Raw genomic sequence first — 14,481 nt, forward strand, 5'->3', positions numbered from 1 at the left:
CATCCTGTTGAAGGACAAACTTAAGGACTTCCAACTGTGAAAATCTGACTGGCAGAAAGATATCAAACCACCAACATCAAAAGAAGTAACACAAGGTATCGGCAGCTACTTAAAGATGCAGAACCAGCAGATCATTACATTTACATAGTCATTAAACACTGTATTTTGCAGTTACAGTACTATTGCTCCATCACTTTCTCAAATACGCTTCCCAGCACCAGTGAGATCTCAGTTTCAAATCTAGTAATTAGCCACAGCTGAATGTACAGCATTTAATTACATGCCATTCCACACTTATTCATCTCTTCTGACAAATAACAGCTGGATCTGGCTGTGCTTACAGAATTCTGAATGTCTTTCAATTGTGCTGCAGAGATAGGAAGCTGTCTGAAGTAGAAATCAAGCTGCTTTTGCTTTCCTGGCATGTATGGCTACCCTACTTGCTCAGACTACACCATTTTTTGCAGCATTGTAAACCCTTTGGCCCAAGATCCCAAAGAGGAGATGCTTCCTTGCTTATAAAATTTTATCCTGTCCTCACTTGGCTAAGCAGATTTTAGGGTCTAGAAAGGGGGAAAGAAAGGAAGACTGGAACTAGATCTCAAAAAAGTGAAATAAAAAAAGCTTAAAGATTTAGTTCATTTTAAAGTCACATTAAATTTGTCTATTTTAGTAGTATATTATTATATGTAGGAAAACTAATGAATTAGAAGGCCTATAAATGCACGATACATTAACTTCTCTATCATTTGAAGTCAAGCTATATACAATGCATTCAACTCCAGCTTCAACATGAGGCCATAACACATTTGTTTCCTTTTTTTTTTTTTTTTTTTTAAACAAGCCATCCATAATAGTGATTTTCTCCCCCTCTTTGAAGCTCATCTCAAATTGTGCCAGTTTACTTCAAGAGAATTAGAGATAAAGGGGCACGTAATTGATTTTGAAGAAGAATATTAAGCAAGTCTGGTTTGACTCTGAAGTGTTTACAACCATATCAGCTTTTGGCAAGTTTCCTTTTGAATTTGGCATCCACTGAAGGAGGGCACAATAGCAGCAACTGTCTGAGTTACAAGAGTAACGATAGAGCAAATGAGATGCTTCTTTTCTTTGGTCCCTGTCAGACCCTGGAGAACAGAGCTCATCCTACAGAATAGCTTGAGATTAATACCAGTTATGTTTTTGTGATACACAAGGGGCATCCTTTATTTTTTCAAACTGTGACCAGTTTAAACCTCCCTCACACACTTAGCAGGACACTTCCATGGACTTGGGGCCTGATTGCTCAGCATTGCTGGCTGAATTCGGCGTCAGCTCGATGCGTGTGTCTGTGTGGGAGCGGTTCCTGGAACCCTCCCCAGTGTGGGATCGGCTCCTAGTTCCCTCCCCAGTGTGGGACCGGCTCCTTGTGCCTTCCCCAGTGTGGGACCGGCTCCTCTGTCCTTCCAAGGAGGTTACGCTGGAGCCAGAAGCAGTGCGGGACCTCATCAGCCTGGTCATGCTAGCAGAAGGCACTGGAAGAATCACAGAATCACAGAATTATGAATTTTGGAAAAGAGCACTAAGATCGTCTAGTCCAACTGTCTAACAGACTTTCATTAATGTCTTACTGTCTAGACTTGGAAGAAAGCCTTGCCTTACTCCCAGCCCTAACTACCCATCCACGTTGGATACAATATTCATTGTAGCTTCACACATAGAAGTGGAAGCACTGTTTTTACCACATATAAAACCCCAAGTTCCTGTTCCTTGCAGAAGCTGTTGGGTTTGCTGGACAGTGCAAGTTTGGCAATGAAAGGACGGCTACTTCAGACTCAACTTGATGGAGTCACCATTATGCCATCTTAATTTTCAGGGCTTGGAGAGCAAAATGGAAGATGAAAGGAAGGGACCAAATGTTTCCCCTGTAGCCAATATGTGCTGGGATCCACATATCAGGATCAAGCCTGACCAAAAGCCTCAGAGATATTCTGCAGCTTTATGAAATGCTGCCTCCTACACTCTTTGGAATGAAGCCATTTAGTTTAAGGGTATCTTTATGCATTCTCTGAAACACAGAAGCATCCCTTCCTCAACCTACTGGTCATTAAAGAACTGACAGAATAATATGAATAATGATTACGTGAAAACATGGATTAGATGAGATGCCTGGGAACAACATATAATTAGTCAGATAAATAAAGGGCAAAAGAACTTCAACTTTATTTTGGAGAATTACATTGCAATAGAAAACTATCTACAAAGCTTTCTACTATCTAGTAAGATGTTTTGGACTCAAAATCTCTCTACAAGACATTGCTGGTAGTCTTTTTTTCCTCTTGCAAATGCATGTCCAACAGGGAAAAGACCAAATATCAGTGATCAAAAGGCTCTCTGAATGCTTAAATGCCCAACAAATTTGATAGCTACAAGAACCATTCCATAATACCAATACTTACTGTATCCCATTCCCTGAACAAAGTATTTGAAAGCTTCTGCAAGCTTTGCAGGCTGTAAGAGAAACAGAATATTATTGTACACAGTGATCAGCAATTTAGTTATATTACAGTATGGTAGATGCTACAGATGTCTGACCTTAATAGGGACATATTAAATATTTTCTAGGTTCTTCTGAATTCCCAGAGTTTTCATTTACATGAGGAAACACCACTATTGCCCCCCTCATCTGCTTCTCTACCCCATCGTATTAACAAAAAGGACACAAGCATTTGAGAATGAGATTTTTGGAGAAGTGACTATAAATGGGCTATGCCCAGTCCAAACTTTACTAGTGCAGTTATTTACGCAAATGAATCAAAGTAAAACAACTGGCCTCATATGAGCCACTTCATACTGGGTCCAAATCAACAGAGAACAAATCCAAGCAGTCAGAGCCTGAGACAGATTTTGCCCTGTAAAGGTAACTAAGTGGGAATATCCAAGCACAGCTGTATGACTGATGTTCTTGCAGTATTTTTCTTTGCTGATAACGCATCAGCCAGATCAGTCTCTACCTCAGTTACTGAGTTTGCAAATACTGCTAATATTTTTGGCATAATTTTTTTCTGAATCAATGCAAAGAATGGAATCTATCACAGAGCAGCAATGCACAGACTGCACCTGACTTAGAGGTCAGCATTTTTAGTGAAGTAGAACTAGAGCATAGGTACATTTTTTAACTTTCCCAGCCTGGTTTTACTAGCAGTCCCCAAATTAGTACCCAAACAACTGAACTAGAAACTCTAGTTCATTCTCAGTCAAGTCAGGGCAGTGTACATGAGAACACAGCGTTGTTATTCCCTGCCTCCCACTTTCCTGATCTGTACTAAAAATAGTCCAAGTAAAAATACAGCTTGAAAATGCTAGTGCACAAGTCTTAATCTATGTTTAGTAGACAGGCATAAAATAATATCTTTTCATTCCCACCTCAAACCTTTCCTTGGTCAAGACTTAATCAGTGGAAACAATACCCCTTTCTATTCTTAATTCTGAGCTTCATTGGTCTTTAAAGAAAAAAAAGCTGAGATGACCAATTGACTTAATTATTCAAGTAATCATAACCACCCTTTTGGCTGAAATTTGGGAACAGCAAGTACCCTGGAGGAAAACACCCATTTGTTGCAGCCTGGAACACTGCAGAACAGGATTAGTAGGATTTCCGTCAGCCAAATCATACCTGGGAAACTTGAGGGAGCCCACCACAGTCAGCCATCTGAAATGAGGATGAGAACAGTTAGAATATTGCCAGAGGAACTCATTTGTGCTCAGGATACACTAAAATGACCTTTTTAGCTATCTGGCAGGAAAGCATTTCCTTTTGTTGTACGAGTATCACACATGTAGATGAGCACACTAAAGCAAGTAGCCAAGCATTCCTGAGAGCTATGATTGCACCCCAGAAAACCTCCGAAGCGATTTGACCCTCAGGCAAAGCATCAGCTAGAGCTACAAATAAATGTTTTTGATAGGAAGAGATCAGTTTCTTAGAAACTAGCCTGATAGTCCTGGTTACATCTCCAGTTCTGAATTACAGTAATGCAATGCAGTATTGACCTTAATGACAGGGGAGAGAAAACAACTGCCTAAACCTCAGAGGTGAGGTAAAAGCACTTTGCTGAGATTGTAGAAGCATCAGCCTGACTTGCCAAGGGAAGCAGAGAAAGCCAAATTAGAAAGCTATCTTGAGTGCATGCAGTATTTTTGGAGCACTTCATTTTTCCTGCCACTCCACCCCTCGATGTCATCCCAACAAAAACAGTCCTGTTCCAAGGAACACCACAAGCTGAAAACAGCTGAGTTGTGAATTACAGGAAACCCCAAATCCTATCTAGGAATAGTTAGCAGCAAAACAGGCCTGCAGCAGGTTCTACCATCAGCTGTATCCTGGATGGGCGAAGGCTGGCCACTGACAAGTGTTAGAGACAGTGTCAGATTTTTCCTTAGGATAAATCTGCCTTGGCCATGTGGTAGGTCAGCGTTGGAACGCCCCAACATTAGGAGGAAAAATAATTTAAAATATAGTTGTCAATTGTCATTTCCTCTAGACAGTTCAACAAAGAGAGATCATTAGAATTTCCCAGTAGAAGCATGACCAAGCTTGTGTCACTGTTTGTATGCTGTTATACTCATCATACTTTATGCTATCATTAATGAACTAGAGATTGCATCCATGCTATGAATGCCAAATATCAGCCAAAGACTACATGATTCTTTACAGTTTTGTTGGCTCAATTTACCAACTTTTTGGAAAATACAGAAGTTATTTCCAAATATAAATTGTCCTGCACTGTGTCCACACAAAAGGCAGGATGTCAATACCGTGTGGGATACATCAGTTCCCTACTCATCTCATAAAGTTGTTGAGGTGTTGAGGAAAATAGAATGGATTGTTTGAAAAAGCCTTCGGAGGAGTGAAAATGCAAAACCTTTCCAACTCCCCTGCACTGAACTCGGACACCTACAGCTACAGCAAGCTGCTCAGAGTCCCATCCAACCCGACATTGAATGTCTCCAGAGACGGGGCAAGCTACATCTCTCTTGGCAACCTGTTCCAGTGTCTCACCACCCTTCTTGTAAAAAAGTTTTTCCATATATCCAATCTAAATCTTCATTTTAGTTTGAAACCATTTCCTCTAGTCCTATCACAACAGACTCTGTTAAAGTGTCTGTCTTCATCTTTCTCATAGCCTCCCTTTTATTATCCCGAAGGCACTACCCTTCTGCATCAGAACTCAAATTTCACTGTTACCTCTACTGAGTCACAGTAGTCTGGTTCTGCTCTTTCAATTAATCCAATATATTTTAAATAAGGAGAATGTTAAGTTTAAAAGAAACAGCTCTTATTACCTTCAGAAGTGTTGTTCTTGTTGGGTCCAGCTTTGAATTGCATTCAACCTATGTGAAAGAGGAGCAGGATAAGGCATGGTGACAAGATACAAAATATGAACTGCTTGCTGAAAACACTGATTTCTGGCTTAACGCAGACTAACTTGGGTATCTTAGGCTTCTGCATAAGGGCAATTTATATATGCTGTAATCTTTTTGTATACAGCTGAACAAGTGTCAATTCACACTTACAACTGTATTCTTTGCCATGCATAAACAAACCCATTAGCTAGGGCTTGTGGATTTTTTTTTCATGTGTGTCTGGCACTCTTGTGGCAACAAGGGTTGTTTATCTTGTAATCGGGGGTCATCTGGTAGTGTCCCAAGTGGTGAGCAGCCACGTGGCCACCAGCCAGCAGGCTGGGCATGCCTGTTAGGGCACAGCACTTGAAGTCACTCAGTCATCTGGGGCAAGCAATAATAGACAAATAGAAGCTCTTCGCTTCCATAGTGACCCAGGGCAGGACTCCAATGCCACAGAACAAGTTCAGATACCAGCAGCAGATTCCTCTCTAAAGGAAAATATTTGCAGTTCACTGGAACTGCTGTGGCAGTTGTTCTTAACGCAACAGCTATTAAATAATGATGCGCAGACAGAGGGCACAAACAGCCAGGAATAATGGCAGCTCTCCCGCGGTCTGAAAGAGGACTGCCATTTGGGCTGACTCGATGACTGGCGAGATTGCTGTGCTGCTGGGAGCTCTGCTGGGCTGGCTAAGCATCTCGAGTCACCTGCCTAGCAACACTGTGTTGATGAGGGCTCAGTATACACACCACAGCATCCACTGCTGGGGAGCTGTCACCAACCACCAGGAGCACAGGGCACCTGCAAGGAAGCATACAAAAGCTGTATTATTTCTGTGATGCAGCCCTCGGCTTCATTTTGTGCCCTGGAAAGGATGAGACAGGTGTATGAAAATTATGTGTTGTGCGTTCCTGGCACACATAAAGCCCCCCATATTACAGACTCACAGAATGGCCGAGGTTGGCAGGGGCCTCTGGGTCCATCTGGCCCTACTCTGCTGAATCAGGGACACACAGAGCAGGGGGCCCAGAACCACATCCAGGCAGCTTTTGAAGATCTCCAAGGACAAGACCCCCAGCCTCTCTGGACATCCAGGGCCAGTACTCAGTCACCCACACAGCAGAAGTGCAGATACACAGACATACCCTGATGCCTTGCCAGAGATCCTGTTTTCTCACTGTGTGGCAATCAGCCCTTCCCATCACTTTTTTTTTTTTTTTTTAATTTAATAAGATTTGAACATGAGTATCAGCCTCAAAGTCTCACCCCTCTCCCCACTACTCCTCCAGCTCTAACTTTTGGACTGTAAGCCAATTCCAACCAGTTTGGCAGATGAGCCAATGCTTCCCATATTAAAGGACTGGAAAACTATTTCATTTACAAGATGCAGCACAAGTAAAAAGCTATCAGCAGAAAATCTGGTAGATAACCATTCTCACGCCTGCTTCACTTTCCTGAAGATCTTTGTTGTTCTAATTGGTTTTGATTTTGCTTCTCTGGTTGGGTAGGCATGGCTATAGTGCATCCAGAGCCATAGTTCCCTTTAAGTAGGACAGACTTCCAGGCTAAGTACACCTACTTTTTTAGCACCTAATCTGTAAGCCCATGTTTGCAGTATACAGTGTATGGCAGGCATTACTTGTCTATGCAGTTAATATGGCTCTGAAGTTTGAAACGGCGAAGTCTCCCTACTCAATGTCCCTGACTTCAGCAACAATTCAGCTCCCAGATGAAGCTACAGGATCCTGCAAAAACTCAGCTACAGCCCTGTGATGTCCATGCTGTGCACCCACAGATTTCATCTCTTGGCTCACACCACATACAAGTAAACTGATTGGAAATAAAATACTTACTGAAGGGTGACAACATTTAATCCAGGAACAGGGCGCTCAATCTCTAGGTCTCGACGACTAAAGAAAATGAAGAAGACAAATATTTTTGACATGCTGAAATTTAACAGATGCTTCCAAATTCTAGTTAACAGAAAGCACAGCCACAATATGTTAATCTGATACATGTAGAAAACTCCAAAACTGATGGTGAAAGACTTTTAAACTGAAGTATCAATGTCCACATGTACCATCTGTCTCCCCATAAATGCATGAGGACCTTCTCTCACAAGCAAACCACCTCAGATCCCTAAAGGTGCATATCAAGTAGAATTTCAAAAGGGGGGAAAACAAGTAACTCCACCACACAAATAACACTGGCTGAAAAAGAGCTGGACAGCCTCTTAAAACAGTTTCCAGTTAAAAATCAGGTAAATGCATTTACCTGTTGTAAGAGTTGACAAAGAGATGAAGGTTGGTTTGATTCATATCATTAATAATATGCTGACGGTAAGTATGGATCAGGTCATGGTTGCTGTGAATCTCTTCCTACAGTGGAAACAGAATTGTTCAGAACAGGGGCTGTTTTCTGAGAGGAACTGAAGACATGGCACAGCAGTCATGTATCAGGCTCATATCTATACCACAGGAGTGTACTCTTAGGGCAGGAACAACTTGCAGCACTCAGTGTTATCACCCAGAGTTAACATTAGCATCTGACTGTTGTTCCATGTTTTTCTATTTAAGAGTAGGCTTGCACTGAAGAACATCATTTGTACTAGTAAGCAGTTTTCTCAGAGATATATTACTGTATAAAAGCATACTAGTGCTCTACTCGTGCTTAAATATCAGCTAGCCAAACTGGTAGCTACATCTTCTGGAGTTGCCATGACAGCATTGTACTTGGTTGTTTGGCACTCAGCAAGCTTCACTGCAGTATCCATACTTCAAAGAGCTGGGAATACAAGTATTAATCCTATCCCACAAGGTTAAAATTAAACGTTGCTACTTAAGTGAAAGATTATCCCCTCTTCCAGCTCAAGGAGGTAAATACAGATGACTGAAAACACTAGAATAATGTTTCTAATGTGCTTACCTTTCCAAAGAGATGTGAAATGACCAAGTCTGGTAAAGCATTTGTCCAACCTGAAATCTGAACAGCAAGATTATCTAAGTATGCGATATTAAAACTATCTTTTGAAACCTTTTAATTACCCTTACGTAGAAGAATGGATGTTTCTCTGCTGCTCTTATGTATAATAGCCTGGACTGATGTTCTTCCCCCAGATTCCTACTATAACATCATTAGGCTTCGATTATGTTTGAGTTGATCTCATAGGATGTTTTTACTAATGCAAATATGCAAGGAAGCACACTACTAGTGGCATAAATATATATGGAATTACTCCCTGAAAATCAGCCAGATGCATGCAATTTAACCTCATTGTCCAATACCACCCCTAACACAATGGCACAATGACAGTACTTTGGAGCTGGAACCTAAGGACCATAGAGGTCACATTCCAGAATACATGCTCTTAATTTGGAAAGACAGAAGGATACAAGGGACAGCTGAGGTCGACAGCACCTAGGAGAGGTGGACAGCAGAGACGCACATGTGAAAGAATATAATTATGGAGAAATATTGCATGAGATAACCCAAAAGGGTCAACTGCTATGTCTCATTGTAGATGAGTTAATAAATACACATCCAGATCACTTCATGTCTCCTGAGACATCTACGTGGGTTGTATGTATGCTTAAAAGACAAAACATTAATTTTTGTACTTTTGTGTGTTCATAGTAACTGTCGATCATTAAAACATGACCCTAAATGATACGAAGTGTCAGCTTTTTCAGTCTCCTCTGAAAAATGTTTTAGGAAGTTAAAACTGAGTGATGCATGATGTAACATTTATACCTATTAGCTCCTTGAGGCTGTTTGAAACCAGCTCTCACCACCTTTTTCCCACGTTGTAATCTTATAGCTACGAAAGAATGATGTTTGCAGGAGATTCTTTATTTGTGAACAAGTTCACTTAGAAGTCTAATTGCACGGACAGTCTGTCCAGCATTACTGTAGCTAATGCTCTTTTCTGAGTCTTTTCAGTATCCAAGACTCAGCTAGATGGCTGAAACCAGGAATATGCTTTTTTGAACATTTTTTTCTGTGCTCCAATTAATATTTTGGACCATGCTTGTAAACAAAGCCATAGGCAAGAAAAGCAACGCTAAGCTTGAAGTTTAATTGGAATAATGCTGTTTCCAAACTTATCTCATGTTCAGGTTAAAATAGCTTTTTCACTGGGTCATTACCAGATCTCAAGAATTGTTTGTACCCAACAGCTCCATTATACCATGGGTAAGCAGCACTTATTTTTTATCACTAGTCCTACAGAAGGAATGTTTGTAAATGAAAAAAATAAACCCAAAAGAAATTTTTCTAAGATATTTTGTCTTTGCAGCCCTGTCTCAACACACAAGCTTGTCCAGGTCCTCATGCCTGACTGCCTCACAATATGATTTATTTTTCTAACTTAAAAAATGTTTACCTTTGTTGCTGCCCAGTCCATCCAACCTTCAGCACAAGGGTTTACATTAATGAGAACCAATCCCTCCACCATGTCTGGGTGGTTTAACTGCAAAAGAAAAGGTTTGAGTTAAGATTCATCGTGTGTCCTTTGCAAGCTGAGTCAGCATAAAATTTAAATTAGCGAATTATCTCCTGGGGAGGAAGGCAGTAGGTGTAATTTTGTCTTGCACAAAACAAGCACATGTATGGAAAAAAATTTCATTAAAGCAATTCAACTGAGCAGCTGGAGAACATTAAGATTTAACATCTTCCCCACCCTCAGTTTAAATAGAGAACTCCCATTAAAAAAACCTTCTGCAAATCAACTGCGTAGAGCCCAGGCTTTAGAATGGAAAATCTAGGTCTTCTGGTTGAACTATCCTGCAGACTGTGGTATTCCACCTAAAAGCCTGGCTGCTTGCTTAAATGCACACAGCAAAGCAGGAATACTCTGCTCACCCTATGGGGGCAGCAACACCTTGAGGAAATTGGGTTCAAGCCTTTAAGAAAGCTCCATGAAACTTACAGCAAATCTGGTCAGGACGTAGGCACCAGCTCCGGTTCCCATTCCAATAATGCTCTTCAGCCTGCACAGCAGTTATGTGCCATGAGATGGAGGAGACAAATCAGTAAGAGAACACCAAAAATAAACAAAACCCTATCAGCATCCTTCCTATCAAGCTAGATGTTAGGGAAAAATTCTTGGAAAGAGTGGTCAAGCATTGGAATAGTCTGCCCAGAGAGGTGGTGGAAGCACTGTAGATAGAGTAGATAGGGTAGATGTGGCACATGGGTTAGTGGCCATGGTGGGATGTGTTGATGGTTGGACTAGATGATCTGAGTTATCTTTTCCAATCTTAATGATTCAATGATTCTTCTTGCAAACACCAGTGAAAGGGCAGATCACACCTTGAGCAAACCACAGATCTCAGCAATACCTCCAGTACAGAGCTGGGCACAGCAGCTAGTTGGTTTTAGGAGATTAGCAGACGCTGGTCCTCACACACTGCAGCCCAGCAGCAATCCTCACTTATCCTTAAGTAAATACATGGAGCAACAACAGCATTGTTCTGACTCTGGAAGGAAATGGCTCCTCTGCCAGAAAAACTTCTAAGATAGAGTCCTGTGGTCTGCAGTCAAAACACAACAACCCCACCTCAGTCTCCCCTGCCCTCTGCTATCAAACTGTGACGCCAAGTCCTCTCTAGCAGGGAGCTGGCAGGGAAACCTCTCCTGCTATCCAGTTGCTGGAGTGAGTGAGATTAAACTTCAGAACTAAGCAGGGCAGAGACAAATCAAATATTTGCATTTGCTCAAATTGGTTCTAAAGCATCCTCTTCAAAGTCTTAGAAAATACATGGAAGGGAGACTACACAAAACTTGTCAGAAAAACAGGTTATGCAATGCTTTTAGGAAAATATCTTGAGAAATATTTCATTCTCATTACAGTATTAAATCAAGCTTTTGTAAATCAACTCCAGTTTAATTGGTTTTCAAGGTATTGACATTATGTTAGCATGTGGGTTTTTTTTGCTTTTTTTTTTTTTTTTTTTTTAAATGGGCAATTATGTGCTTTGGTTTCAAAAAAGAAGTTTAAAACCACACCCTTGCTTTAGGAAGGTAGTGTGATCAGAGGGGTATCTAGTCAAGATACTGTAACAGCTAGTTTTGTCTAAAGTGAGGTGGTGGTCTGAGACTGAGAGCTCCATCAACAGCCCAACCTGTTTGTCCTCCAAAGCTACCTAACCCTGAATGTCAGATTTTCTCTCCTCAGTCTGAAAAAACCTACAAGGTGCTCACTTGCAGATTCTAGCCTGCTCAAGCTGCAGGTGTCCTGCTCATTGCAGGGCAGTAGGGATAGATCTTTATGGATCCCTTCCAACTCAAATGATTCTATGATTCATTGCACACTGGGTGCCCTAGCTCTTTAGTAGGGAAGGCATTATGCATAGCTCGAGTTAAAACTAAGTTTAGAAGAAATATAAACAGCTAAACTTGCTGCAGGGGGCTGGAACTAGATGATCCAACTCTCCAATCCAAACCATTCCGTGATTATATGAAAACTGTCACCAAGTTCCTCAGCATCAGCAATCTGGATCTGCACTTGCAGAAGAGGCTTAATGAGTCAGAACTGACCCCTGAATGTGCTCAAGCCACAGAAACAAAACACTACGTGTCTTCAGATGGGGCTACGTTTTTTTCTGCTACCCACACAGGAAAACGTGGGTTGCTTCAGTGGGAAGAACAGATTGTCTATTCCCTGTCCCTTACAAACAGAAAAAACTGGAGGAAACCCCTAAATAAAGGCACATGTGATTTCACTCAAAATTGCTTCCTGTTTAAAAATATACAAGCTTTCCAAAAAAAAAAAAAGAAAGGCCAAATAAGCTCTTTCAGAATCAAAGTTAAAAGGCAGCCAACTATATTGGAGGAGTTAAAAAACAACCACAACTGTAACTCCAGAAAATGTCAGGTAGCCTGTGTGAAGCTTAGGGGCAGCACAGATGCCTTTTGGTGTGCCACAGAAGCAATAAATGAGGAAAATAAGTCAAGAGTCCTGCTCACCCGAACTGTTTCAAAATTCCAGGAAGCATTTCAGCCAGCTGATCCATGGAAGGATATATGTACCTACAACAAATACATGTCTGTGAGTTCCTATGCCACACTCAGTACAGTAGGCTGCTGTATTTAGGGAAAAAGTGGTCACTGCAGATTAAATAACAAACGTGTCCATTGCCAGGTCACGGTCAGCATGCACTGAATTTAAATCAGGAGCAAGTACAATTAAGTGATTTCACAGGGATATGAGCATACTCAGTATGGTACTTTATGTGAGTTACAGGATGAAAGATGTCTGCTCCAGCTGAGAGCAAAACAGAGCACAGTAAATCTCTTCCAAAAAGCAAGTCAACACTTAAAACCTATAAAGTATTTGAACTTCAGAGGTGAGTTTCCAACCACATTCACCACATTTGTACTTCTGGTTCACCACAAAAAGGTTCCCCCATGTCACAAAAATCAGACTACTGCAGTGTGATCTAGATCTTTGGCAAATATTTACCTGTATGTTTTCAAGGATGTACATTTTTACAGCAATAAAATGAAGAAAACTTTCTATTAATACTGATGGAGAAATTGAAGCCAAAGGAAAGGCTGTGAAGCTGCAGAAAAAGTTTGACAGAAACAGCTCTATGTTAATGCTTTTGTTCTTCTGCTTCTGCATGACAATAGAATTCTAAAAGGAGAAATTTTTTATCAAAATCTCTACTGAGCAGCAAGTGGAAAAAAGTCCATCCTAAGAAGCTGGGGAACATAGTTCAGCTTCTTCTGCTGCCATCACCATGATGTTAAGCAGTGGTCTTCACTAGCAGAGACCATGACAGTTGTGCAGTTGACAACTCAGACGTGTTAATGCCTGTTTAGGACATGAAGGTTAAGACACTTAAAAGCTTTTGATTCAAACAAACACAAACTGAAGTGACTGAAATAGCTTTGTCACCTGCTTGAGTAGACAACTGGGCCATTGCACTTAACTCTGCTCAGAACATGGCCCATGATGACCTCCTCAGCCAGACAAGCTTAAAATTTAAGAAGGTATGGGTCACACAATCAGGTATGTACAAGCTCCTTAATACCCAATTCTTACAGAACAACTGTCTCTTGACGTGTCCCCCACCTCACAATGTTGGCTACTCTCCTTCTCAACCAAGCTGACTCCCCTCCTAGGGGCATCTTCAGGCAAACCCAGCTCATTTCACTAAATGGGTCAAGCATTTTGGCAAAGCCAATACTCAAAACTCACAAGTTTCCAAGAGTTACAACATCATATATGTTACATGGTCAAGAGCATGCAGTAATTTATGATATCCCATGGGTTACATAACTTTGTTACTGAGCAACTAGTTTAAATTTCCAGGAAGCTTACTTTATCTATTTATCAACAACTACCATGCAGACATTTCCTAGAAACTATAGTCTTAGGAAAGAAGTGATACAGTGGTGAATGACTGTGTTGTTTATAGTAACAACTTTGTTTTGTATTTGCATGCAGGATATCATTACAAAACAAGGTAGCCCAATACTTAAACTGGCAGATATAAACATCTGTCGAGGAACTGCTTTACAAGCAGTGTGGTTATTGGCAATAAAACACAAAGTTACAGCCCTGAAGATTACTGTAAACTGGCAAAACTCAACAGAGCTATGGAAACTTAAATAGAAATTGTCAGCATTCAAAGAAATACTACTTTTCTTTCTGCAATTGCTCTTCAGTTGAATTGCAGATAGAGGCTCTTTTTCCTGACAAGAGATAACTCTGAAAGCAGAGGCTGTTTTCCTCAAAACTCACCCAGCTTGGAAAGATGGTGCCCCATCCTGCTGACCAGGTGCATCCACGTGGCAAACTGCAAAGTGCTGGGTGATTTCCTGCATATCCTCAAAGTTGAAGAGAGGATTGAAGCAAGTTTTATCTTGAAAATGAAAACATGAAATAATTTTGCTGAGATTAAATGGTTTCATTAGTAAATCTGCATCTCTAATAAAATCATTTGTTTATTAATGTTACCTCTGCTGAAACCTGGACTGCAGATTAATGAAAAGTTCCTTCCACCAGCTAAGAAAAAGTGACAATCCTTTATTTCTAAGGAAGAATAGGGAAGTCCTGCTACAAAGCAACCTGTGCTTTGTACAAA

General features: G+C 40.9%; 1 protein-coding gene across 2 annotated transcripts in view; it reads right to left on the bottom strand.

The window, feature by feature from the left end:
• Positions 1-812: 812 nt before the first annotated feature.
• NDRG1 (N-myc downstream regulated 1) overlaps positions 813-14,481 on the bottom strand; it is a 41,030-nt gene continuing 27,361 nt past the window's right edge. For both annotated transcript variants that reach the window (XM_031591247.2, XM_031591248.2), the window contains 12 exons: positions 14,139-14,259; positions 12,356-12,418; positions 10,317-10,377; positions 9,771-9,857; positions 8,315-8,371; positions 7,664-7,767; positions 7,243-7,299; positions 6,139-6,190; positions 5,326-5,373; positions 3,656-3,691; positions 2,439-2,490; positions 813-1,514 (listed from right to left, as the gene is read on the bottom strand). In XM_031591247.2, the coding sequence (XP_031447107.1) occupies positions 1,249-1,514; positions 2,439-2,490; positions 3,656-3,691; positions 5,326-5,373; positions 6,139-6,190; positions 7,243-7,299; positions 7,664-7,767; positions 8,315-8,371; positions 9,771-9,857; positions 10,317-10,377; positions 12,356-12,418; positions 14,139-14,259 (1,004 nt within the window). In that variant the 3' untranslated portion in view covers positions 813-1,248. The remainder of the gene's footprint in view (positions 1,515-2,438; positions 2,491-3,655; positions 3,692-5,325; positions 5,374-6,138; positions 6,191-7,242; positions 7,300-7,663; positions 7,768-8,314; positions 8,372-9,770; positions 9,858-10,316; positions 10,378-12,355; positions 12,419-14,138; positions 14,260-14,481) is intronic.

The sequence above is a fragment of the Phasianus colchicus genome, chromosome 3 (assembly GCF_987193195.1).
Source record: "Phasianus colchicus chromosome 3, bPhaCol1.hap1.1, whole genome shotgun sequence".
NCBI lineage: Eukaryota > Metazoa > Chordata > Aves > Galliformes > Phasianidae > Phasianus > Phasianus colchicus.